At 41.1% G+C, this 27,650-nt stretch overlaps 1 protein-coding gene across 1 annotated transcript; it reads left to right on the top strand.

The window, feature by feature from the left end:
- Window positions 1–1,475: 1,475 nt before the first annotated feature.
- LOC117971130 (zinc finger protein 300-like) lies at window positions 1,476–27,569 on the top strand. The gene is made up of 7 exons (XM_059017533.1): window positions 1,476–2,295; window positions 6,073–6,393; window positions 6,999–7,445; window positions 8,195–8,379; window positions 16,593–16,929; window positions 23,631–23,951; window positions 24,562–27,569. Exons 1-7 carry the CDS (start codon window positions 1,968–1,970, stop codon window positions 25,005–25,007), a joined length of 2,385 nt encoding a protein of 794 aa, XP_058873516.1. The 5' UTR covers window positions 1,476–1,967; the 3' UTR covers window positions 25,008–27,569.
- Window positions 27,570–27,650: the final 81 nt, after the last annotated feature.

A 27,650-nucleotide genomic window follows, 5' to 3' on the forward strand; every position in this document is an offset into this window, starting at 1 on the left:
ATTCAAAGCAAAGATACTACCATGAAAACCAAGGAGCTTTCAAAACAACTCTGGGATAAAGTTGTGGAAAGGCATAGATCAGGTGATGGGTATAAAAAGATTTCAAAGGCATTGAATATCCTTTGGAGCACAGTCAAATCGATCATTAAGAAGTGGAAGGTATACGGCACCACCCAGAATCTGCTTAGAGCAGGCCGTCCTCCCAAACTGAGCAGCCGGGTAAGAAGGGCATTGGTCAGAGAAGCCACCAAGAGGCCAATGACAACTCTGAGAGACCTACAGCGTTCCATGGCTGAGATGGAAGAAACTGTCCATGTGTCAATAATAGCTCAGGTACTCCACAAATCTAGCCTGTATGGAAGAGTGGCAAGAAGGAAGCCATTTCTGAAAAAAAGCCCATGTAAAATCTTGCTTGGAATTTGCAAAAATGTATGTGGGAGACTCTGAAAAGATTCTGTGGTCCGATGAAACAAAAATTGAACTATTTGGCCTAAATGCAAAGCGTTATGTCTGGCTCAAACCCAACACAGCACATCACCCAGGTAACACCGTCCCTACTGTGAAGCATGGTGATGGCAGCATCATGCTATGGGGATGCTTTTCATCGGCAGGGACTGGGAAGCTTGTCAGGATAGAGGGCAACATGGATGGAGCTAAATACATGCAAATCCTTGAGGAAAACCTGCTTCAGTCTGCAAAAGACCTAAGACTAGGATGGAGATTCACCTTTCAGCAGGACAATGACCCCAAGCACACAGCCAAAGCGACACTGGAGTGGCTTAAAAACAAGAAAGTGAATGTCCTACAGTGGCCTACAGGGGCAAGACTTGAAGATTGCTGTCCACCAACAATCTTGACAGAGCTTGAACAATTTTGCCAAGAAGAATGGGTGAATATTGCACAATCCAGATGTGCAAACTTGGTAGAGACTTACCCCAAAAGACTCACAGCTGTAATTGCTGCCAAAGGTGGTTCTACCAAGTACTGACTCAGGGGGGTGAATACTTATCTAATCAAGACAATTCTCTTGCCTCTTCAAAGTGTTGAGTCGCTTGTGTAAATCAAAGGAAGAAAAAAAAAATCAATTTAAATGCATCAAGATTTCAGGTTGTAACACAACTAACTGTGAAAACGTCCAAGGGGGGTGAATACTTACTATACACACTGTAAAATGATTTAAAAAAACAAACAAACAATTTTTAAACAAGAAAATAGAAGTAGATAATAATATTACTATAAAGACGTGGAATACCTGACACCGATTGCTTATTCTGTGTACGCTTCTCTGTTCTCAGAATATTGTACATGTGCTGTAATGCATAGGTGCCTAACCCATGGGGCAGAAGGGGCACAGATGACAAGAGAGTTCGGACTACATTTTTCTTTTTTCTCTTTCTGAATGGTGGCTGCAGTCAAAACACTGCATCATGCTGTTTACTAGTTATACATTTTACAGATGTTTTAGAACGCACTGATTACTTTTACTGCAGACGCGCCTGTTTGTTTGGAACCGCCTAGCAACAATCACCTCGAATGTGACGTCACAGTAACGTAAACAATGACCCGAACACTCGCAGCACGAGCAGCAGCTTTGGAATACAAACCTTATTGCGCACGCGCACTATGAAGCAGAGGGACGAAACCGGCGCCGTTTCAAATCCATAGCAGGACATTGCAATGTAAAACACAATACAGCAAGAGCCAACATGGTGAACACTGGTGTCCAGAGACTTTCTGCAGCCAATAATATGCGAAGATTACAACCAGACACGCCCACTACTGTGGACGCTTTTATTTCGTTCCAGGAAATTGAAACGTTTGTTTTGTTTCTGCTGGAGAGAGAGGAAACTGTAGCCGCTGCTGATTTCACAGTATTTTATCATCTGGAACCGGAATTCTTAAACAAATAATACATTAAAATCAAACAGGATTCCGCTACTCGAGTCTCAAGCTAACAGTCAGTGAAGATGGACGTCAGTGTCTCCGTGTCGTTCTTTCAAGACGAGCTCGCCTCTACCATCGAGCACGCAGTGAAAGCGGCTGTAGACACCGTCTTGTGCCAAATCACAAAAGTTGTCGGCGGCAAATTCACCGAATTCCGAATGGAAATGGCTGGAAAGGAGAAAGATAATGAAAGTCTGAAGCTGAGATTGGAAATATCAGAGAGCGAGTTGAAAGCAGTGCGGGAATGCATGAACGCTGCAGATGCAGACATTAAACAAGCTCTCAGAAACATGAACCCCGACTGCAATGAACAAGACTTTCAGAGGAACGAGAACCAGGGATTATTTCAAGGTAAGATCGATCTTTTTGATGGTATTGATTAGTCATAACAGTTCGGTTACAGTTCCTAGCAGCGCAATGAACAGTGGAAAGTAATGCGATAGTATCCCACCATGCACTGTATTTTATTTTAAAATAATGTGTTGTGTCCCATATTAACAGAAGTCCATATTGCTAAAAGAAATAAAACAAGTATTTTGGAAAAAGTAAATGCGAAGACAGACACACAGACACACACACACACACACACACACACACTGAGACACACACAGACACACACACGAACACACACAGAGACACACAGACACACACACACAGACACACACGTAGGGCTTGAGGTTTCTGGGTTTTATTTTTAATGAGGTGACGTCCCTTTAAACAAATTGAGCTGTTATATAATTAAACTCAGAAAAAGATGTTAATTACAAAACAATCTTTGTTTTTACCTTCATATCTTGCCTAAGCCTAATTCTGGTCCCCTTAATTTTATTTCAAACAGAGCTGACAAATTACGTTAATTGTTCATCCCAGATCCTACTTTTAACTCGCATTTCATTTTTGCAGTTGTCTAATTTAACGTTGTGCTTATTTTCCCCACTAGTTTAACAGAGGTGTCTTGACAGGTGTTTTTTTAAGCATAAAAATGAATACCTAGTGCGGAGTGCACACTGATAGCAAGTCCTTCAGGCGCCTGCTCCGAGTATTTAACCAAACATATCTCAAAGCATTCTGGGATAGTGGAGGATATACACAAAAATGTAGTTTGGTATTACAGCGACCACACTTCTGACAAACCGCACTACCTGATGCGATCTAATTTAGAACCGGACTCGAGACTACCTCCTGAGGTGGGCTCAAGTCCAGTTCTAGAGTACGATATTAAACGCTGCTTAGTGTAGACGCAAACCGTATTTAGCACTGTTTAAACCGGTTTAATGGCAACTAATATGGTTTCAAGGCATAGTGTGGACAAGAAAGTACTAGTCTATATCTGTAAACCTTGACCAGTCTAATGAAGAGACTTTAGGCTATAATACTGGTAAAGTGATATCTTGTATGGAGTAAACTGTGGCTAGTAAATAATAATAATAATAAAACATATTGCAGAGGGTTAGGATAATGATTTGTGACATTTGATATCTATATATAGGTTTTCATGGGATTAAACTGTTTGCCTGCAAATATATATTGTAGATAAATGATAGACTTTTAAGTCTGGGTGATTTTGTCATATATTTTTGCAGATGGTGGTTGATACAACACACTGCAACAATACTCTTCTATTTTTTTAAAAAAATTTAGAGTGACCAATTATTGTTTTTATTTGTTTTTCCCCCCAATTTGGAATGTGCAATTATGCTTTTCTCCTCACCTCAGCGAGTCCCCACACAGCACAGACGTTCTGAGGGCTCCCCTTCTCCACTATGAATGTGCTCGGTGTTTGGCCAGTAGGGTTCGCTGTTGCACGATGAAGAGAAGCAATCGCTGCCAGTTTCCCATCCCATCCCTCACCCCGGGAGTGTCGAAGCCAATGTGACGCCCCCTTCGGAGTCGAACTGGGGCCATCCAAGCTGTGTGCCTCATCCTGCACTCCCAGTGGCAGCGCTTTAACTGGATGAGCCACTCGGGGGACCCCCCTCTTATATTTACCGTGCAATACCCGTATTTTATTTGTCAAACACTGCACTTTGTGCCCTGGGTTTGATACTTCTAAAGAAAAGCAAAGAAACAAAATTAAACCTAACTCCTTCTGGGAGTGCTAACTAAACTATACAAATTCCTTTTCTAACTGTCAGTTGACTAATCTGCTTACTGACAAAATCCAAGCATTAACAATAATAAAGTTAGAAAAACACAGGTTCAAGTTCACTGATTCAGTAATACAGTCTGTTTGTCAGGACTCGGCAATAAACAGGTCTTCACCCTCACACAGCCACGCAGGATTGTTTACTCAGGACTTAATACCGACCTTGTCCCAGAATGAATCCTAGTCAACACTCTCCCTCACGATCTGTGAGGGCGCTGTTTAACAGGAACAGAGTGCCTCGTACTGGTTGGTCTGGCAGTTCATTCCAGGGTCAGTCGGAAGCCAGCCCGCCAGGAATGGGGCGAAGTCACAATGACCAAAGTCCTCGCCCTAAAGCGGTACGCGATGTGTCAGTCTTGGATTGGAGGAGACGTGACTGGACTAGCTATCGCAGGGGGCGTGACTCGGGGTATAATTGGTGATGTGACGAAGTAATCTGTTCCTTTGATGTGGTTACAAAACTGACCGAGAAAGGAAACGGACTGTGTAAACATATCGTGAGTGTTAAGTGTTTTGTGTGTTTGTGGAATTTAACTGTCTGTTTGTTTTATTTCTTAGCAGATGCCCTTATCCAGGGCGACTTACAATTGTTACAAGATATCACATTATTTTTACATACAATTTCATTATTTTTTACACATTATTTTTACATACAATTACCCATTTATATAGTTGGGTTTTTACTGGAGCAATCTAGGTAAAGTACCTTGCTCAAGGGTACAACAGCAGTGTCCCCCACCTGGGATAGAACCCACAACCCACCGGTCAAGAGTCCAGAGCCCTAACCACTACTCCGCACTGCTGCCCTCGTTACTACATAGACGGCTACCGTGAGCCGGGAAGCTGTCACTACAGGCCAGCATCGAGCCCGGACTGCACTCACACCACTTGTCACTGCATTCCTTGCACCAGCACCTGCTCTCGCTGTCAGAAGAAGTGACTGTGTCTGTGTTGTGTGTTGTTTGTGATTATTATTTCGGGACTGAACCCCGTGGTTTAAAGCTGGCAATACACATTGGTGTGTAGAGGCAGCGTTTATTATTTAACGGTCTAAGCAGACAAAAAGGAGAAATAAAACAGTTGTTTTGAACCTTGAACTTTGTGTTTGCCCTTGTTAAAGCACCTGCATCACCTGGACACCTGAGCACTGCAAACCACGTTCACAATTACACACAGCTGTCTCAGATTAGCTGAAGCTATCTGCTCTTTATCTGTTAAGGCATTCTGCAAAATTACATATTTTCACATTTTCCCCTACCATTTTATGACAGTATTTAAGCCATGGTGTACAGACCTTGAGTTATGCAGAACCCAATATACTTCTGAAGTTAAAGGGATGGTTCGTTGGAAATTCAATTAAGATTAAGTCCAAAACTACAATAGTTATTTTTCACATACAAAAACAATGGGTTTTTTTTCGTTGTTTTAAAAATGTCACGTGTCATCTTATCTTTCTAGGTGTAAATTCATGTTTATTTTTATTTCAGGAGATCTATCGTACTGTTCAATGCATACCATTTTCATTCTTTAACAAATGACTGTATTTTAATATTTAATGAAATATGTTTTTTTTTTTTTAGCAAAAAACAAAATATATATTAAAAAAAAATGTTAGTTCTAATGCATATTTGTGTGTGGTTCAAATCACTCTTTGACAGACACTTACTCTGCTTCAAAAACGTAGTTCCTATCATACTGTAACTGTAAGCAAGTACTTAAGTGTTTTTTGGCTCTTAAACTGAATGTTACCATGATAAAATTGCAGTGATTTTGCAGTTGTCCAATAGTTATCCTGTGCATTTATCATGTTTTAATATGCTGTACCACACCTCACTGCTTCATTATGCAGCATTACGTTTGCAATGCATTTCTCTATGGTAACATTTATAAGAGCTGTACTAACTGTTGTTGTGATTAGGGTTCAGTAGGAACCTGGCTAGTAGGTGAGAGTTTATAAATTTGAATACTTTTCTTTCACACAGATCCAAAAGAGAGCTGTGCTATGCATAGATCTAAAGCATATGAAGGGTCAAGGATAGAAGCAGTTTACACACAAGATGAGTCCTTTGACCAGGAGTGGTGTGGAAGTCTAAAGCAGGTTACAGAGATGACATTTGTTAAAGATGAAGAGGTCCCTCGACTGGAATGTGTTCCTATTAAAGAGGAATTCTTAGAACAGGAATGTCTCCCCATCGCAGAGGAGGTTCCTACTGAAAATAATGGCTGTACACTTGAGGAGAACAACACGCTGGGGTCAAATCTGTCTGATGATTGTCCACCTGAATATGAACTGGGATTTAGAGGTAATCATACAAAACAAGAAACATTGAGCTAACTATTAATTTTCCAGAAATTAGTTACCAAACTGTAGTGCTGAAGATTTTCATTTTTGGTAATTCCAGCTTATTTTATCCTAACCAACTATGTCAATGGCCTGCAAGTTGCAACATAACTATCCTTGCTACTGTGGCATCTGCTAGATGTGCACCCACTATCATGCCTGTTTTGAATGCTGTTAGATCTTTGCCTTTCTCTGTGTCTGGTAGACTGTTTGCAGTTGTGCTGCTCCCACAGCTTTATAGTAGTGCTGGGATCACATGTCTCATCAATGTGTCACCAGAAGAAACATTTTAATACAATACTTGCATGTAAACCTGATGTTTTCTACTTTTGTTCCTCAAAGTGATATTAAGTGGGGTGGAAATTAGTGAGTTATATTAACCGGATTTCAATGTGATGATAATAAAAGGAGGCTGGTATTAACAGGAGTGATATTAAGCGGGGTTGACTGTATTCTCATCAGAGTTCACTCTAGGAGTTGGTCATGGTTATGAGGGGAAGCCCTGCAGAAGAGTGAATGTGTAAGAATGCTGTACAATAACCTTTGTCTCTTTCTTTTTTTCTCTAGCTGCTAAAGGATATCTCACAGGAGGGATTCTATTTCCCTGTGCTGATTGTGGGAAGAGTTTCAGTCGTTTCTCACAGCTTAAAATTCACCAGCGTGTTCACACAGGAGATAAACCTTATCACTGCAATGAGTGTGGGAGGAGTTTCACGCAGTTACAAAATCTTAAAAGACACCAGCGCAGTCACACAGGAGAGAAGCCTTATCACTGCACCGAGTGCGGGAAGAGATTCAATCAGTTAGCACATCTTCAGTCACACCAGCGCATTCACACAGGAGTGAAACCTTATCAGTGCACTGAGTGTGGGAAGAGTTTCACAGTGGTACAAAATCTTAAAAGACACCAGCGCAGTCACACAAGAGAGAAGCCTTATCACTGCACTGAGTGTTGGAGGAGATTCACACAGTTAGGACATCTTCAGTCACACCAGTGCATTCACTCAGGACTGTAATTGCATTTGCAAGATTCCACTTTTGTCTCATGTATGACTGAGTCTCTTAGTTTGAACAGTAGGATTATTAGATGTAACTACCCACTAGTGACCAAGTCTCTAGCTCTTTGAAGTCAGTGCTAGTGTAAATTCTGAAGCTCACACCTCAAACAATAGCTTGGTTGTTGACAGGCTCTGACTGCAGTATAACGCCTCCACAATATACAGTTTCAGAATGGAGACTGAAGAACTGATTTTTATCTGTAAACTGAGATGAAATGCCAAAGGTGCATGCCTTGAAAATGTCCCTGTAACGGAGGGAAGTCTTACGTTTCTGGTTCATCACTGAATAATAATGAGGCAGACAAAGCATTGCATTGCAGATTTAATTCAACACAGGGGCTGCCATTAGGGTACCAGCAATGGTAGCCCTAGTGTCAGATTTAATAAAGAAAACAAACCAAAGCTAAAAATAGAAGTTTGCCCACAAAGCGAGCACTAGCCTTATTAAAAGAAGACATCCCACTCCAGGAACCTACTACACTTTGCAACCCTCTGTATACTGTTTGAGATCAACATCCCCTAAACCTACTACTGTTGCTCCCGAAGTCCCGGCCTCCCAGGGACTCCGGGTCATTGCAACGGTCTTGGCTGGGCCAAGCCTTCACAGGCACCGTCTTGCAGTTGAAGGGTTCCCGTAGTAGTTAATCCTGCAGACCGGACGCTCTCCTCCTTGATGTTAATAAAGCACCCCTCTGTGTCGCATAGTGGTGCAGGCACCTCAAACTGTGGCACAGATGCCTTCTGAGCCACATGCAGCCTGCCCGGGCACGCCCCCCAGCCAATCCGGACCTCTTGATCCGCTCACCACCGGGCGAATCTACCTGCTTAATTGGTTGCCTAGCAATGCGTCTCCTGAAACGTCCCAGCTGCACACATCCATGCAAGAACCAGTGACAGGGTTCTCACTGTCATTTTTGTTATTTTTGTTAAAGTTATTTTTGTTTTAAGTGCTTTACAAAATGTTTTAAGTGCTTTACAAAATCATTTTAAAGAATTACTGGTAAAATATTCATGTTGTGTTTTGAAATTATTCCAAAATAGAACAAACTACTTGGAAAAACCTAGGAGGCAGTGTGGTCCAGTGGTTGAAGTCCAGGGTTTATAACCAGAAGGTCACCGGTTCAAATCCCACCCCTGCCACTGACTTACTGTGTGACCCTGAGCAAGTCACTTGTGCTCCGTCCTATTGTAAGTGACTCTGCATATAATGCACAATTCACAGCCTACCTCTGTAAAGCGCTTTGTGATGGTGGTCCACTATGAAAGGTGCTATATAAAGATATTATTATTATTATTATTGTGTGCAATATATCCTCTTAAATGTAGGAAAGGCTGTGTTGCACTGTAGTTGTTCTCAGGATGTGTTTCCTGTTCCCTTCATGCACTCTTATTAAAATGCTGTGAGAAATTCTAAATAACCTGATTAATAAATATAACAAGGAGCTGAATTGAGTGTGGTGTTGTTGAAATATATTTTTTAGATTAAATAAATGTTGATTTATTTATTAATTTAAACAGGAGATTTGCCTACTGAGCTTGAGCCCGAATGTACCAACACCACAATAAAGTACATGTGTGGTTCAAACTTAAAAATCGGCAGCATACAGAGATCAAAGAATATCATGAATTTGTTAATGTGGACTGAAGGAGAAGCATGGGCAGGAGCTTCTAAGCAATTCCCAAATGCACTCTAAAACCATAGAAAGAAAGATTATCATATTCCATCTTCATAGTATGGTGGACATAATTCCACGTCTTCGGGAGTTGAAATGCAATGGGTAATTTGCCCATACGTGTTCGAACCCTTACAACAGCCAAATTACCAGCATCCTGAGAGTGTAAACTATAGCTAATGCTTGTTCTTTGTATCAGAGCACTCGAATAAGGAGGTACCAAACCATTACAAAACTTTAAACACAAATCAAAACCAATAAAAAGCCTCTGGTTCATAGGTGTGAGCCAGCCTAATTGTATGTACATATGATAGTGATGTGTCAAAGGGGAACAGTCTGGAATATAAATCTGCAACATGAATCATACAGTACACGCTTTCAAGCAAACTGATAAATATAAATCACCATAATCTAAAACAGGAAAAATTGTAGCAGTCACTAACTTTAGCCTGCTAGACAGGGTAAACGTAGGCTTGTTTCTAAATAGAAAATTTAATTTAGGTCCCAGTTTGGGGTTCACCTGGCTGCAGCCTGTAATCATCACCTGCCTGCAATTAGCAGACAGGTATTTAAACCAGAAGAAATGTTTTTTTTTTTTTTTGGCAGGCTGTGTGAAACGAGGCTGTCACAGTGAAGATTTAGCAAAAAGGTACTTTGTTGTTTAGTTCGTAATTAAATTTATTTTGTACTTGAAAACTGGTAAACAGCTTAGCTGTCCAGTTTGTTAGTTTAGGTTTGTGAAATCACAGAAAATGCATTCAGTTAAAATACCCTTTTGTGAAATAGCTGTTATTCATTTTTACTTGATAATTACATTTCTATTTTCTTGATGTGATTCCAGACAATGCAGTACCAAAATATATCATAAATCAAGTCCCATAGTTATGATTCTAATGAACTAATTCAATTTTAATCAATTTCCTGAATGATAAATTACTTCATTTTTAACTATTTAAGTAAGACTTTTAACCCTCTGCAGTCCATTTATTAGGTGCGTGTCAGGCGCGTCAGGTCCAATTTATTTTCACACGCGCAGTTAATTTTAGACGCACTGTTTAAAAGTATTTTTTTCCACAGTCAAACGGGTTTAAAAGGCCCTGCATATCAACAAAGCACTCACTAGGCATCTCCAGCCCCGCCCCACCCTTTTGTTCACTATCGCTTTCACATATGCTAAGAAATAAATAATAATAATAATAGTCATACATACCGATCAATCATCTCCTGATCACTCATTTTATCACCAAACTCCTCAATAATGCGATCCAAGTCATTATTTTATTACTATAACATCTCAAAAAAGCTCTGCAAATGTCTGTGATATTCTCTGTGCGCTGATTCAGTATCCGCCAGCTTGTTTCCTTATGGCCGCCCCTATCTGATCCCAGGGGCAAGTATGACTATTCATGAGATATGCCCCTTTTTTTCGGCTTGTCTTGGCTCCTGTCGCTCCCACTCGGCCATTGAATGGTTTTATCGGCTTTTTCTGGAGAAAAAAAACGACTAGAAACCCGTTTTTTGCATTTTTGTGTTGATGTCGGACAGGGTCCGACATTGGACCGGATAGGAATAATTGCAATGTCGGACAAGGTCCGACATAGGACCACAAAGGGTTAATACCCTACATTTTGAATGTTTAGGAAGAATTTAGGTTAGTAAATTAGTAAATTTAGGAAGAATACTATTTTTCTAACTGTTAACATAAGAACATAATAACATAAGAAAGTTTACAAACAAGAGGATGCCATTCAGCCCATCTTGCTCGTTTGGTTGTTAGTAGCTTATTGATCCCAGAATCTCATCAAGCAGCTTCTTGAAGGATCCCAGGATGACAGCTTCAACAACATTACTAGGGAGTTGGTTCCAGACCTTCACAATTCTCTAACATTTATGGGGTTTTCATGCAGGGCAATTTACACGTGAAATGGCGATGCTCGTGTAAATCAGGTTTCAGGCCAAAAAAATGGCCAAAGAGAGGGATAGGGGAAATCATTTATTCGTGTAGTTGACGAAACACACAGGAAAATCCAAGCCCAGTTTCGCAAGGAAACCCTCATTTCACATGCAAATGTTAATGAGCGTGTTTATCCTTAACTATAAATATTGTAAGGGAGCAGGTCAGTTGTTACTGTGGATTCCAAGACGGCAGAAAGTAGTGGCTGAAGGGTGATTTTCTGGTTCACAGTGGTGTAGTTCACCTTAATGATAATGCGGGCGGCTTTTTTATTATTGTTTTTTGCTGTGTCTGGTATGTCATGTTGTATATCTCTTGTGGGTTTACAGTTCTGTATAAAACGGCAACATGTGTCTGCCCTCCACCTTAATAACTATAGTTTGTGAACTGAATATCATGAGCCAGCTCGATCGCCCAAAACAGCACAACAAACATCCAACAAGTTGTTGATGTCCTCTCAGAAGGGACCAAATAAAATTTCAAATTAACGTATTGATTGTATTTTATTTATTTGCATCATTTAATATTTAACACAACAGTAAAGAAAAGAAAGAATCTCTGACAGCACGAGCCTCCTCGGATCGCTGCTGTCCAATTGAAACTGGTGGCTGAGGTAACCTTCACAGTTGCCAAGTCTACTTATAATAAGCAGAATTGGGCTTGTTTTTCAGAGTAGCGGTGTAGCACTGTTGCTACATATGTGGGTGTAATTTTCACTCACCTGTCTCTTTAAGTAAAGGCAGTAGCCTGGCCAGGCCAACCTATAAAAACTACATTTCCCAGTATCCTTTTCTTTCTTTCTTTCACCCCATTGGTCCATTCAAAATTTCATCCACCAATCCTCTCACACAGTCAATCTTCACCTGTCTCTTATTTCTCTAATTGTGGGGGGTTGGGAGTGTGTTTTTTTTTCCTGTAGCTAGCACCTTGGTGAGAGGGTCTGTCTACCTTTTGAAAACCTAATCTTTATACTGTTAGCTAGATATTATTCTTTAGCCTTTGTTTTTCTTTTTGTCTGCTGCTTTAGTTTATTGTCTAGTTACCGTTTTTTGCTTAATTAGGTGGGGTAGTTTCTTTTGTGTGTTTTGCTGGAGTGTGTGGTTGTATGTTTTTGTGCATCTGTTCTGGACTGTTTTCAACTTCAGTTTTCGTCAAACATCCATTTCATCGCTCAATGTTTTTCATCTCCTGAAGACCTCTACATCATCGTTCACATTCATCCCAAGTAATTAACTGGACTTCCATACCGGTTTGGTGAGCTCTTTCCATTGACTGTGTCATCGTGTTTGTTTTTTTTCTTTTGTTACTTTTTGGGACTTCATTACTATTTTGTTGATTTATATTTTGTGTTGCATTGTTTATTCATTCCGTATATTAATCATCCTCCGTGTCAGTAATTGTTAAATTGTTGTGGTTATATTCTTAAGCTCTGCTGTGTATCTTCATTTATAATCTGTTTTCCTGGGTTTGTTTGCACTATATTCTTTTCCTTGTCACTCTGTCCCTAATTGAGTTGTTTTCTTCTGTCCTTGTTTAGTCTTATTCTTTTTGTCAAGCTTTGTGTTCTTTGGAATAAACCAGAGTTTGTTTAGTTAAATCGACGCATTGTGACGACCCTGTTTTACTGTCAGTCACCCTTACTGACTTATTTAGTTTTAATTATTTGGCCAGTAGTATCTCCTAAGGGTGACAGCGGGTTGTAATTTACATAAACACCCATATTCTAACATGGTTTGCGCTTGTGTGAAAGGCAGTGCTGCTTTTTTTTTCTCGTGAGACTGTAACCTTCCCCGTCTGTCTCAAGGCAGCCACTGATTCCTGAACACCTCATTTTGTTGTTGACAAGAGTTTGTGCAGATTACAGCCGGCACTGGCAATTTGGGAACGAATTAATGCACTTCAGTCCGTTTCATCAGCATCTGCCACCTCCCTTTGAAGTGCCCACTACCCGTATTTTCGCAAGCGTGGTGTTGAATGCTTTCTCAGCAGCTGTCAGCCGTCCGGACGAGTAGGGTTTCTGAGCCAGAGTAGTATATGCAGCATCACCTGATCCCCTATATGCTGTGTTGCCTGAATGAAAGGGATTATTAACCAACCAGGCACAAGTTGTTTTGCTTTATTACAGCAGTTTAGATTCACCAGTTGTACCAGTTCTCTGAGCATGGAACCACATTTTCAAAAAAAAATCACTAGTAATCTTCAAAAACAGCACGAGTACATTACACATAGTTAAATTACATAGCAACACCCACATATCCCATTCGTTTGCATGACGTCAGGTGAAAAGCCTGGTTTACTCGAGTGAAAAAAACTGAGCTAACGGAAACCCAAGAAAGCATTTTACACAAGACATTTTTCTCGTGTAAATGTCTCGAGTTAAAAAAAAAACTTGCATGGAAACCCCATGATTGTTAATAATAATAATAATAATAGTGCAAACTTCTAAAATGTTTTTAAAAATGAACAATAAAAGCAATATGTATCATTATCAAAAAGAATTGTTTAATCTCAAACTTGTACATTGTTATACAACGAAACATGTTAAAATCCACAAACATGACAAACAAATATATATTTATCAGAAAATAGGTCCTTGTGCCTTCGATGTCACCATTTATCTTACTTTGTAAAGATTTTGTATGAAAATGTTTGTTTACTGCACTGAGGTAGGTCTGCGCAGCAGTAACATTGCAAAACACTCACTTTCATGGCTATCTCCTAACATGGTCATCTACTGGAAATACACAAATAGGACCTTGTTTTAAAGCTCTGTCTCTCCTCTTTCCAAAGGTTGCTGACAGGATAGTTAACATTGGGCTGGCCCTATAGAGGTAAAGGTTGTCTAAAAAAATGTGCGCCCTCTAGGGGGGAGCGAAGCAATCCAAAGGGAAGCGTGAGAAGCATCCCAAAAATAAAAAGTAAAACTTTATTATAATGGAACAATCGTGCCTTCATAGAAAGAGTGACGGACAGTTTCTTGTTTAAACACGATCTTGAGGGGTATGTTTTCACAGCCGTTTCAAAACCGATTGGGACGCCATTTGGCACACTTAATGTCCGTGTCACTGATAATTGTTTTTGGTATAGATTGTGAAAATCCGTTCATTAGTTTTAAAATTACAGAATTTTGTAAAAATTAGTTTTTACAATTTATTCAGACCATTTTTTTTGCGCTCAAATAACTAAAAAACGGCTGCGAGTTTAAATACCTCCTTTGGTAGGCTGGTAGAACTCATTAACGAGGAGTGCCTTTTTGTGGAACCAACAAAATCAATCAAGTAATTACCGAGATAGTTGGGCTTTTCTTAAGAACATAAGAACATAAGAAGGTTTACAAATGAGAGGAGGCCATTCAGCCCATCTTGCTCGTTTGGTTGTTAGTAGCTTATTGATCCCAGAATCTCATCAAGCAGCTTCTTGAAGGATCCCAGGGTGTCAGCTTCAACAACACTGCTGGGAAGTTGGTTCCAGACCCTTTGACCCATAGACGGAATTACAGTTTTATAAAGGGGACAGTTTTTAGTCACCTATTGTACTTTGGGATGTTTAACTCTGTCTACGGCTATTGCATGGTTATAAATAATCTATAATGCTTTATTAACACTCTACAACATAGTTATTAAACATATATTATATATTTATAAAATTAATATGCAGCACCTTAATATAAAGTGTTACCTAATAGGTTAAGAAAATGGACACTGTAGGCTATAAACAGGGGTCACAGATTGCTGTACTGTACACGTTATTTGCTATGCAGATGTGCACTCTCCAGTAATAATATTATGTGTGTGTCTGTAGTAGGCCCGATTTAAATTTTTTTTTTTAAAAAAATCCCAATGAAAAGCTTTCACAGAGTCACGTTTACACAGAATTCTGCATTTGGAGACAATTAAAAAAAAAAAAAAAAAAAAAACTTCAGTGTGTTTCTAGTCTGTTCAAGACTAGCAACCCCCTTTTTATCAATAGCTACCCAATTTCGTTTAAGAAAACTCGATATCACACAAAACTCTGCGCTGGTCACGTTGAGGTCACAAACGCATTAGCTGCTGTTTACAGTTAAACAGCGATCATGAGAACATTTAAAAAAAAAGTTTAATCAAACATTAGGTAATAAAATGCTGGCGATGCAAATAATGTAGTGCCACATAGTACTACAACTGCTGAAACTGAAATTGACAGCACGGAGGCAAATGTGAATGCAACTTATTTCAATTATACAGTACAGTATACAGGTGCTGTGGTTTCCAGAACTCGTAGCAGTTGTTTTTAGTTGTTTTAAGTTTATCTTTCTCCTCTCTTGCTCCCGTTCCTCCTCTCGAACACCCACCTCGATTAGCAACAATTAATCAATTAATTAACTCGGGAGATGGTCACCTTCTGCACAGGGTTTTGTTAAGATGGGGCTTCCTCATCCACGCTGCCAAACAATAACACACAAACACTTGGTATTTTAAATCAATACTAACCATAACAAAACAATAACAAAGCAAAATACTCGTTTTAACTAACACAAAACTATACATTGTAAATCCTAATACATCGTTTTTACATAAACACAAAATGCTAACACCCGTTCAAAATAAACAAATACATTTTATTTACATGCAAGACTTTTCATTGGATCATTTAGTACACGTACTGTTTTCTTTAAATTCATTGGCTCTTATTTCATTTCTAAAGAACTGATTGGCCCAAATTTGTAGATATAGTAAAAATAGTACGTGTAGTTAACAAAATAGAAAACACAGTGTATCGCAGTACTACACATAGTAATTTATTTGAAACGTCTACCAACAGCACACATTTTTGACCCAGACGGCCTTCCATACAAAAGATTTACAACGCTCATTGAGCATGAAACTGGCGCCATTTTGGATATAATATAGGACATTTCATAGCAAAACACAACGCAGTCAGAGCCAACATGGCGAACTCTGGTATCCAGTTTCATAACCGCCTCTTCTCATCGTGATGCAGACATGCTTCGACAGGGAGGTCAGCCAATCACTTTCACAAGCTGGGTTCAGAGACTTTCTGCAGCCAATAATATGCGAAGATTACAACCAGACACGCCCACTAGTGTTGACGCTTTTATTTCGTTCCAGGAAAGCGTTGCTTTGTTTCTGCTGGAGAGATAGAGGTGGCTGCAGACAGAGCTGACAGCACAACAGTGTATTACCTGCTGTTTAAAGGATTTAGGTTGAGTACAACTGTTTCCTAATGAGTTATGTTTATTTTTATTCGTTTATTACCTGTACTGAGTTCTGAAACAAAGAGTCCCTTTTTCTGTTTTATTTAAGAACTCAGACAGACTGGAGCGCAAAAGTTACTCCTTGGAAAAGTAAAACGAGTCTGCTGTTTGTTTTCTTTCATTATCGCATCAGAAGTGCTGATTTTATATGAATGGGAATTCTTAAACAAATAATACATTAAAATCAAACAGGATTCCGCTACTCGAGTCTCAAGCTAACAGTCAGTGAAGATGGACGTCAGCGTCTCCGTGTCGTTCTTTCAAGACGAGCTCGCCTCTACCATCGAGCACGCAGTGAAAGCGGCTGTAAACACCGTCTTGTGCCAAATCACAAAAGTTGTCGGCGGCAAATTCACTGAATTCCAAATGGAAATGGCTGGAAAGGAGAAAGAGAATGAAAGTCTGAAGCTGAGATTGGAAATATCAGAGAGCGAGTTGAAAGCAGTGCGGGAATGCATGAACGCTGCAGATGCAGACATTAAACAACCTCTCAGAAACATGAACCCCGACTGCAATGAACAAGACTTTCAGAGGAACGAGAACCAGGGATTATTTCAAGGTAAGGTTGATATTTCTGATGGTATTGCTTGGTCATTTCAACTCTTTAAATAGATTTTATCAATTTTATTGGTTCGAATTTCTCTTCAGCCACTTTTATTGTTTTTCGACCTGAAAAAGAAACAAGGACCAGGGGTCACAAATGGAGATTAGATAAAGGAGCATTCAGAACAGAAAATAGGAGGCACTTTTTTACACAGAGAATTGTGAGGGTCTGGAACCAACTCCCCAGTAATGTTGTTGAAGCTGACACCCTGGGATCCTTCAAGAAGCTGCTTGATGAGATTCTGGGATCAATAAGCTGCTAACAACCAAACGAGCAAGATGGGCTGAATGGTCTCCTCTCCTTTGTATACTTTCTTATGTTCTTATGCTTCATGAGTGCTGTTAATAACTCAACTCTACTGTCCTAATATTACACCAGTCTAATTAATTATCCAGACTGTAAGGCCCTGTCCACACTACATTTCGAGATTTCGAGAACCATACTCAAAAAAGTTTTAATGAATCCAGCTCAAAGCTTCCTCACTGAAGTACTGTTTTAGTTCGGCTTAATGCATCCACACACCATTAAAACAGATTGGTTACAGTTCCTAGCAGCGCAATGAACAATGGAAAGTAATACGATAGTATCCCACCATGCACTGTATTTTATTTTAAAATAATGTGTTGTGTCCCATATTAACAGAAGTCCATATTGCTAAAAGAAATAAAACAAGTATTTTGGAAAAAGTAAATGCCAACACACAAGTAGGGCTTGAAGTTTTCAGGTTTTATTTTTAATCAAATTCGGCTGATTCTGTTAAATAATTAAACTCAGAAAAAGATGTTAATTACAGAACAGTCTTTGTTTTTACCTTCATGTCTTGCCTAAGCTTAATTCTGGTCCCCTTAATTTTATTTCAAACAGAGCTGACAAATTATGTTAAGTGTTCATCCCAGACCTTACTTTTAACTCGCATTTCATTTTTGCAGTCGTCTAATTTAACGTTGTGCTTTTGTTATTTTCCCCACTAGTTTAACAGAGGTGTCTTGACAGGTGTTTTTTTTAAGCATAAAAATGAATACCTAGTGCGGAGTGCACACTGATAGCAAGTCCTTCAGACGCCTGCTCCGAGTATTTAACCAAACATACCACAAAGCATTCTGGGATAGTGGAGGATATACACAAAAATGTAGTTTGGTATTACAGCGACCACACTTCTGACAAACCGCACTACCTGATGCGATCTAATTTAGAACCGGACTCGAGACTACCTCCTGAGGTGGGCTCAAGTCCAGTTCTAGAGTACGGTATTAAACGCTGCGTAGTGTAGACGCAAACCGTATTCAGCACTGTTTAAACCGGTTTAATGGCAACTAATATGGCTTCAAGACATAGTGTGGACAGGGCCTAAGATTCTAATGGGTATTCTGCAAGCTACAAGAAAGTACTAGTCTATATCTGTAAGCCTTGACCAGTCTAATGAAGAGACTTTAGGCTGTCATACTGGTAAAGTGATATCTTGTATGGAGTAAACTGTGGCTAGTAAATAATAATAAAATAAATTTAAAAAGAAAAAACATATTGCAGAGGGTTAGGATAATGATTTGTGACATTTGATATCCATATACAGCAGCAAATTTAAACTGTTGTCATGCAAATATATTTTTAGATAAATGATAGATTCCCTTTCAATTCCAAGACGACTACCAATGACATTACGTATGGGATATGCCTGCCCATTGGGTAGGTATCGCTGAGCTCTCTATACCACAGCTGCCGATAGGCCCCTTACTGGGATGATGCACTCAGTCCCGCCCACCGAGGGATGTCATCCCAAGGAAGCCATTTCTCTTTTTCCTTCTCAAGACAGTACGGTAAGACCTCTGTGTTGAGCTGAGCGTGTTGATAGAAAAGAGCTCCTCCAGTTAAATCGAGTCGATTGTATTTCCCTTGCATTCGTGTTGAAAGCTGGCTCGCCACTTTCCCGGTATCAACGACTTTGAAAAGACCGAGCCTTTTGTCTTTCTGTCTATCAGCAGCCTCCCCGCTTGCGTGGTAGGCTGCTCTTTGTTATCTGTCTGTCGTGTGTGAGCGACTGCCAGTGCAGTCATCCACTAGTGGTTGTCTATTTCTTTCTATATGCAGTTCCTCCACGGGGCTAGGCCTTGCCGTATCACCGCTGTTGAGTGACTCTTCCAGACGTGCTCTCCTTCACAGGGCTAGGCCTTGCCGCATCCCCGCTGTTGAGTGACTCTTCCAGACGTGCTCTCCTTCACAGGGCTAGGCCTTGCCGCATCCCCGCTGTTGAGTAGACCTCACCGGCTGCATAGGCCCACCCACCTCGGTGAGTCGAGCCTTGTAAACAAACAAATAGTGTGCCCTCCCCTATACTGTCTCATGCACAACACCAGACTCGTGTCAGGCAAGTCGGGGTTCCACCCCTGCACAGCCTGCAGTGCGAATATCCCGCAGGAGGATAAATATACCCTCTGTACACGGTGCTTGGGCTTCCAACATACCACCTTGTCCCTTGAGAGGGATGTGGCCTGCAGCATCTGTGCAGCTTTTTAGCCCCGGGTGAAGGAAGCTAGGTTGGAGAAGACGAGCTCCGTGTCCTGAATGGCCAGACCGTCGGTGGCTCTTGGAGCCCCAGAGCTCCTCCTCCATGACCTGTTTCAGGACCCCCTGCTGGACATCCCCGATGCGAAGGCCTCCCATAGTCGCTCCCCATCTCCGCAGGCGAGGAACATTATGGACCTCAAAGCCCAGATGGCCCAGGTCCTGGAGCTTTTGGCCAAACAGGCACCTGTGGCCCCGGTCGCAGTCCAGGCTCTGTTGCAGCCTCAATTACCTCTGGGGAGGGGGCCTCCTTCTCCTCTGACATGCAGGTACAAGGGGAGCTCGAACCCCCTGCTGAGGAAGAACCTGGCTTCGAGGTAGCCTCGGAAGCCAGTGCTCCCCCGTTGTCCAGCTCAGTTTTGGCACTTATGTGATGCGCTGCAGCCTTCCTGCAGGTCCCCTGGATGCCAGCGGCAGAACCACGCCGGTCCATTTTCCGCCGTCAAAAGTTCTCGGCCTTCCCAGATTTCATGGAGGAGGTACGCTCCTCCTGGGATCGTCCGGCCTCAGGTCCTAGTGTGTTAAAGCAGGCCGCACTGCTTGCCTCTCTAGAAGGCATGGAAAAGCTTGGCCAAGCGGGGTTCCCCCCGGTAGACTCCACCATCACGGCCCTGGTTAAGGCCCCGCCGGTGGGTTGGTTGGCTAGAGACCCGGCGTGCCCGAACCCTCAATGCAAGGTGATGGAGACGCATCTCAAGCAGGCACAGGCAACTCGCCTCTCAAACACAGCGAGTGTGCTCACGGCTTATATGGACGGTGTACTGCGTAAGGCCCCGCTCCCTGAGCTGGTGGCCACAGAGTTACGTATCCTGTCCAGCACGCTGCTGCAGATCTCTGGTCTCCAAGGGCAAGCTCTTGGCCGGAGCCTGGCTAGCTTGATTGTGGCTTGTAGACAGCTGTGGCTGTCACATGCCAGAGTTCCTGATGCGGATAAGGCCGTGCCGCTAGACACACCTATATCCCCAGGACATACCTTTGGGCCAGCTGTGGAGGAGATCTTATAGAGATCCCACCGGGAACGCGAGGCGTCCCGGCAGGTGGCTGTGTTGCTCCCTCCCCGCGCTTCCGCGTGGGGCAGGTCGATCAGACGCAGACTGTCACCAGGACAGTTCCAGTTCCCATGGCTCCGCTGGATGACCTAAGGCATCGTCTACAGGGCACACCAGCGGCAAACAACCGGGCCCACCTGGCAGGCAGAAGGAATGCAGGACGTGGCCAGCCCATACACCAGCATTACAGGAGGCGTTTCCAGGGCCAACGCCCTAAACAGCCACTCCTAGCTGCCCCACCTCAGCGTCAGCAGCCCGAGCTGGGCCGCTGAAGGCTGGTGGCCTTGGACCCCCTTTTCTGCACAACAGTTGCAGTACTGGCGAGCTTGCACCTCAGACGCCAGGTGCTCGCCACCGTGCAAAACAGTTACGTGCTTCAGTTCCTCTTGGGACCTCCTCCCTTTCAAGGTATCACAAATACTTTCGTGACAGACCCTCTCCAGGCCTCGGTACTTTAGAAGGAAGTGGCAACCTTGCTGTGCAAGCGAGCCATTTGTCTCGTAGACCCCACCTCCCACAGAGAGGGATACTACTCGAGGTATTTTCTGGTACCCAAAAAAGATGCCGGCTTTCGCCACATCCTAGACCTGAGGCTCCTCAACGGATTCTTGAAAGAAAGGAGGTTCCAGGTGCTGACGCACCGTCACATTCTCCAGTCTGTCCGGCCAGGTGACTGGTTCACCAGCGTGGACTTACAGGATGCGTACTTTCACATTCCCATTCGTCCAGAGCACAGTATCTCCGCTTCTCTTTTCAAGGAAGCGTATGAGTTTGCTGTGCTGCCAATCGGCCTCTCCCTAGCTCCGTACGTTTTAAAATTGTGTGGACACTATCCTGGTTACAAAAACACAGATTCAGATTCATGATTCAATAATACAGTCTCTTTGTCAGGACTCGGCTCTACACAGGTCCTCACCCTCGCACAGCCACACAGGCTTGTTTACTCAGGACTTTTATACCGACCTTCTCCCAGTAAATTACACACAGCTGTCTCAGGTTAGCTGATTACTTAAACTATCAGTTCTTTACCTGTTAAGCCATTCTGTGAAATTACATATTTTTACAGACTGTAAAAATGGTAGGACTGCATATTTTCCCCTACCATTTTATTACAGCATTTAAGCCATGGTGTACAGACCTTGAGTTATGCAGGGCTGTGACAGAGATCGAATGATTCTTGGTGTTAGATCTCCCTCTCAACCTGTGAGGGCACGGTGTAAGAGGAACAGAGTACCATTAATTAAATGGCACGACAATTTATTCCGTAGGGTAGGTAGAAGTCGGTCATTTAGGAGAGGGACGGAGCTACTGTATCCAATTTCAGTGACCCCGACGGTAAACGGTGTGGCATCCGAGGATTGGAGGAGCGGATGCGCTCGTTAACTTAGGGGTCATGAGCGAGTATATAAATAGGGGGGTAGCTGTTCCTTTGTGAATGGTTAGAGAAAGAACCAAAAGGAAGCCCTGTAATTTGTGAGAGCCGTGAGTGTTGTATTTGTTAGTCTGTCTTGTAACATTGTTCTGTTTGTGTCGTTTTAAGACGCAGGCCAGCAACAAATCCGGACACAAGCACTTAAATCACGCACCGCAGGAACTGTGTCTGTGTTTTGCATTTAAGGCTGTGGACATTGTAATTTATCAATAAACACCCTTGCACCTGTTAGTAATTGTCTGTGTGATTCGTACCTGCACTGCACTCACCTGTATCCACTCACCACTTTGCCACAAGGGCCCAATATACTTCTCAAATTAAAGGGAGGGTTTGTGGAAATTCAATTAAGATCACAGGACCAAAACGACAATAGTTATTTTTTAAGTTATTTTATTTATTTATTTATTTTTTATGTAACGTGTCATCATATTATCTAGCTGTAAAGTAAATTCATGTTTAATTTATTTTTATTTCAGGAGATCTATCGTACCGTTCAATGGATACCGTTTTCATTCTTTAACAAATGGCTGTATTTAAATATTGAATTAAATGTTTTTAGCAAAAAGTAAATGTCATTTAAAAAACAAAAATGTTAGTTGTAATGTATACTGAGAATCAAAAGAACTGTATCACTTATATTTGAGCATCAAAATAAACTTATCACTTTTATATTTGGGTAAAATTCACTAGATGTGATCGAAAAATGATAAACTCTGTTTTAGAGATGGAGTGACTTTTTATTGTGCCGATTAACAATTGACATCACGAAGGTGCTGCAAAATGATCTGCCGATCTTGGGCAGGTGTTGTGACTCTTGGTCTCCCGGTTCGTGGCTCTGTCATTGAGTGTGTCTGGTTATACCGTCTCGCCAGGTTTGAAATTGCTGGCTGTGAGCACCCAAGACGGCGAGCTGCCCTAGTCCAGCCTCCAATATGCCGATCACACGAAGGCGCTGCTCTCTTGACAGACGTGGCATATTGTTTTTTTTTCCGTGATTTTCTTTATTGCTTTTATTCAAGCTTGCAATTCAACAGCTGAAATCGCTCCATATCCAGCGTCCAATCAACTGTCTCACTAATTAGGTGATTAAGTGCATCTGCTTCAGTCGTCACTCAAGTGTGTCATGGTCAAAGATGAATGATCGAGTGATTAAAAAGAAACCAAAAACATTTTGTCAATGTCCATCATTTATATACCTTGTTTTTTATTTTTATTTTTAATAAATGTGTTGTAATGGTGATAAGTTTCTTTTGATGCTCGGTATGTATTTGTTTATGGTTAAAACCACTCCTTGACAAACGCCTACTCTGGATCAAAAACGTCGTTCCTATCATACTGTAACTGTAAGCAAGTACTTAAGTGTTTTTTTAGCTCCCTTAAACTAAAAGTCACCATGGTAAATTTGCACAGTGATTTTGCAGTTTTCCACTAGTTATCCTGTGCATTTATCATGTTTTAATATGCTGTACCATACCTCACTGCTTCAATGTGCAGCATTAAGTTTGCAATGCATTTCTCGATGGTAAACGGTTATAAGAGCTGTACTAACTGTTGTTGTGATTTGGGTTCAGTAGGAACCTGGCTAGTATAAATTTGAATACTTTTCTTTCACGCAGATCCAAAAGAGAGCTGTGCTATGCATAAATCTAAAGCCTATGAAGGGTCAAGGATAGAAGCAGTTTACACACAAGAGGAGCCCTTTGACCAGGAGTGGTGTGCAAGTCTAAAGCAGGTTACAGAGCTGACATGTGTTAAAGATGAAGAGGTCCCTCGACTGGAATGTGTTCCTATTAAAGAGGAATTCATAGAACAGGAATGTGTCCCCATCGCAGAGGAAGTTCCTACTGAAAATAATGTCTGTACACTTGAGGAGAACAACAAGCTGGGATCCAACCTGTATGATGGTTGTCCACCTGAATATGAACTGGGATTTAGAGGTAATCGTACAAAACAAACAACATTGAGCTGACTATTAGTCTTCCAGAAATGAGTTACTAAATTGTAGAAGTGTGCTGAAGATTAAAATTTTTGGTCATTCCAGCTCAATTTAACCAAACCATTATGTCAGTGGTCTGCAAGTTGCAACATAACTATCCTTGCTACTGTGGCATCTGCTAGATGTGGACCCACTATTATCTTCTCATCAATGGGTGATGCCAAATCCAGATGGCTTGCTAAGTGTCATCAGAAGAAACATTTCAATACAGCACTTGCATGTAAACCTGATCTTATACTTTTATTCCTCAAAGTGATATTAAATGGGGTGGAAATTAGTGAGTGATATTAACCGGAGTGTGTTTATAATCAAAGTGATATTCCCAAGCATTTGTCCTGATTGGCACCCATTATATTATGCTTGCAAATTTTAATGTGATGACAATAAAAGGAGGCTGGTGTGAACAGGAGTGATATTAAGTGGGTTTGACGGTATTCTCATCAGAGTTCACTCTAGGAGTTGGTCATGGATATGAGGGGAAGCCCTGCAGAAGAGTGAATGTGTAAGAATGCTGTACAATAACATTAGTCTCTTCTCTTTTTTTCCTCTAGCTGCAAAAAGAAATTACACAGGAGGGACTCTATTTCCCTGTGCTGATTGTGGGAAGAGCTTCAGTCGTTTCTCACAGCTTAAAATCCACCAGCGTGTTCACACAGGAGATAAACCTTATCACTGCAATGAGTGTGGGCGGTGTTTCACACAGTTACAAAATCTTAAAAGACACCAGCGCAGTCACACAGGAGAGAAGCCTTATCATTGCACGGAGTGTGGGAGGAGTTTCACAGTGTTACAAAATCTTAAAAGACACCAGCGTGTTCACACAGGAGAGAAACCTTATCACTGCACTGAGTGTGGGAGCAGTTTTACAGTGTTACAAAATCTTAAAAGACACCAGCGCAGTCACACAGGAGAGAAGCCTTATCACTGTGCTACATGTGAGAAGAGTTTTGCACACTTAATTTCCTTGAAAACCCACCAGCAGACTCACAAAAAATGAATGACTGAAGAGTTTCAGCCACTTATCAAACCTTATGCGACACCATAAAATTCACACAAGAGTGAAGCCCTACCCTGCACTGGGTAGCAGTGTGGAGTAGTGGTTAGGGCTCTGGACTCTTGACCAGCGAGTCGTGGGTTCAATCCCAGGTGGGGGACACTGTACCCTTGAGCAAGGTACTTTTACCTAGATTGCTCCAGTAAAAATCCAACTGTATAAATGGGTAATTGTATGTAAAACTAACGTGTAAAGAATAATGTAATTGTGTGTAAAAATAATGTGATATCTTGTAACAAGTAGTCCTGGATAAGGGTGTCTGCTAAGAAATAAATAATAATGATAACACAGTACACGCTTGCAAGCAAACTGATAAATATAAATCACCATAATCTAAAACAGGAAAAATAGTAGCAGTCACTAACTTTAGTTGCTAGACTGGGAAAAGCAGCTTTATTTCTAAAAAGAAAACCTGTCTTGGGTCCCAATTTTAAAACCAATTTATCAATATGGTAATTAAAAGTAAGACGCTCATCAATCCATATACCTAGATATTTCTAAAAAAGAAACTCCATGTAATGTAACAATAACCCAAGTCAGATTGCTTATTTTCCTCCTATTAGAATATAATAGCATTGTTTTTGTCTTGGAAAAGTCTGTTGTACAATATTAAATGCAGTCTGCCGGTATCGTCAGCATGTAAATGTACATTAATATTACCCATGTCATATCTCAGGTCATTTATATAGAGGATAAAAAGGATTGGTCCAAGGAATGAACCCCTGAGGTACCCCCTGACATAGAGGTTCAAAGGTGGAAATATTCCCATCAGATCGTATTGCTTGTGTTCGATCTCTTAGCTAATCCTTGAACCAATCCACAGCCCTCTCACTAAATCCTAAACCTGATGTTTTACACAGAATTGTATGATGAACAGAATCAAAGTAATCCAGCAACAAAACACCTATGAATTTACCAGTATCCAGAGCATATGATATATCATTAAACACCTCGAGAACTCCAGTTTGTGTGCTGTGTTTCGAATGAAATCCAGGCTGGTGAGCTGCTATGATATTATTCTGTTCTAAGAATCTCTTTAGCTGTTGTTTACTAAACTCTCCAATACTATGGCAATAACGAAGTACAGATATAGGTGGGTAATTGTTGGAGTTTGAAGGGTCACCTTTAAAATAGGGACAACGTGCAGATTTCCAAATCGATGGAATTGTATTTGAAATAAGAGATTATGTAGATCGGCTCATGGTTGTGCAATAATCCATGCTGCTACCTTTAAAAATATGGCTCCAGTCCATCTGGGCCAGCTCATTTTTTTCTGATCTAGACACAGTAATAGTTTAAGTACCTTGTATGCTTTAATAGTATGAAAATGAAAGGCTGTAAGCTTTTGCTGTCTTTGTTCAGCTAAATTAGAATCAATGTCTGATTGATCCTTGGTTTTAACAGAACCGGACGACATCTGTATAATAGATCCATCAAATACCAAACCAGCCTGTGGCAAAGTGGTTAAAGAAGACAGACAATTGTAATCCAGTTGAAAAGGTTTGTTTTGTTTGTTTTTGTCCAGTGCCTGACAGCGAAACAAACAGTAAACAATAATGAAGGTAAGTAATACTGCAGCGTGTATTACTTCATTTATAATCCCCGGGTTTACCCAGCAAATAATAGTCCTGTTTTTATTATACACCCACACAAAACACATGCACAAGTCCGTTAGTGAGTGAATTAGTGCTAGTGGTGCAAATATAGTTAGTGATACGAGTGTACGGGTTTGTGCTGGCCTCTGGAGACAGCTCCGGAAAGTGTTAGCTGTCTAGTGAATACAAACAAGCAAACAGACAGAACAAAACAAACACTCGTAGCAGCTGGTTTCGCTGTGATATCTGAGTTCAGTATTGTCTGATGATAATACGTGAAAAACATTCTCTAGCATCCAGCACTACATTTAAAACAAAACCAAGCGAGGAATATCTAACTGTTAACATACATGTCAATGTAAGGAGGCAGTGTGGTCCAGTGGTTAAAGTCCAGAGCTTGTAACCAGAAGGTCACCCGTTCAAATCCCACCTCTGCCACTGACTGACTCACTATGTGACCCTGAGCAAGTCACTTCACCTCCTTGTGCTCCGTCCTGCGGATGGGATGTTAAATCAGTGTCCTATTGGAAGTGACTCTGCATATAATGCACAGTTCACAGCCTACCTCTGTAAAGCGCTTTGTGATGGTGGTCCACTATGAAAGCGTTATACAAAACCAAAGATATTAATAATATATCTATCAATAAACCAGACATATTATAACATATTGTTTGTGTTTGTTTCGCAGTTCCCTTTAATAAGCTGCATGTTGGAATTCTAGGTACTGTACAGCATTGTGCAGATATGCCACTGGAACTGGTTCTGCCATTTGGTGCTGTTGTGTTTGTTCTTAATAAATGCTCAGTTAGTAAATATTCTATATTTTATGTTGAAACACCTGTCCAATTTTGTGGGTTTACTATTACAAAAACATTAACTTGAAAAAGATTGAACAGTAAAAATGAGGTTTACCAGAGCTTCTAAGCAAATAAAAAAATAAATAAAATCGTCTCGTTAAGCTCGCCAGTTCTTACCTGAAATGCTGCCTTCC

The sequence above is a fragment of the Acipenser ruthenus genome, chromosome 57 (assembly GCF_902713425.1).
Source record: "Acipenser ruthenus chromosome 57, fAciRut3.2 maternal haplotype, whole genome shotgun sequence".
Taxonomy (NCBI): domain Eukaryota; kingdom Metazoa; phylum Chordata; class Actinopteri; order Acipenseriformes; family Acipenseridae; genus Acipenser; species Acipenser ruthenus.

Coding starts and splice junctions, on each gene's coding strand:
- LOC117971130 (XM_059017533.1), top strand. CDS start 1,968: ATGGACGTCAGTGTCTCCGTGTCGTTCTTTCAAGACGAGCTCGCCTCT. Junction 2,296..6,072: donor GAACCAGGGATTATTTCAAG/GTAAGATCGATC, acceptor TCTTTCACACAG/ATCCAAAAGAGAGCTGTGCT. Junction 16,930..23,630: donor GAACCAGGGATTATTTCAAG/GTAAGGTTGATA, acceptor TCTTTCACGCAG/ATCCAAAAGAGAGCTGTGCT.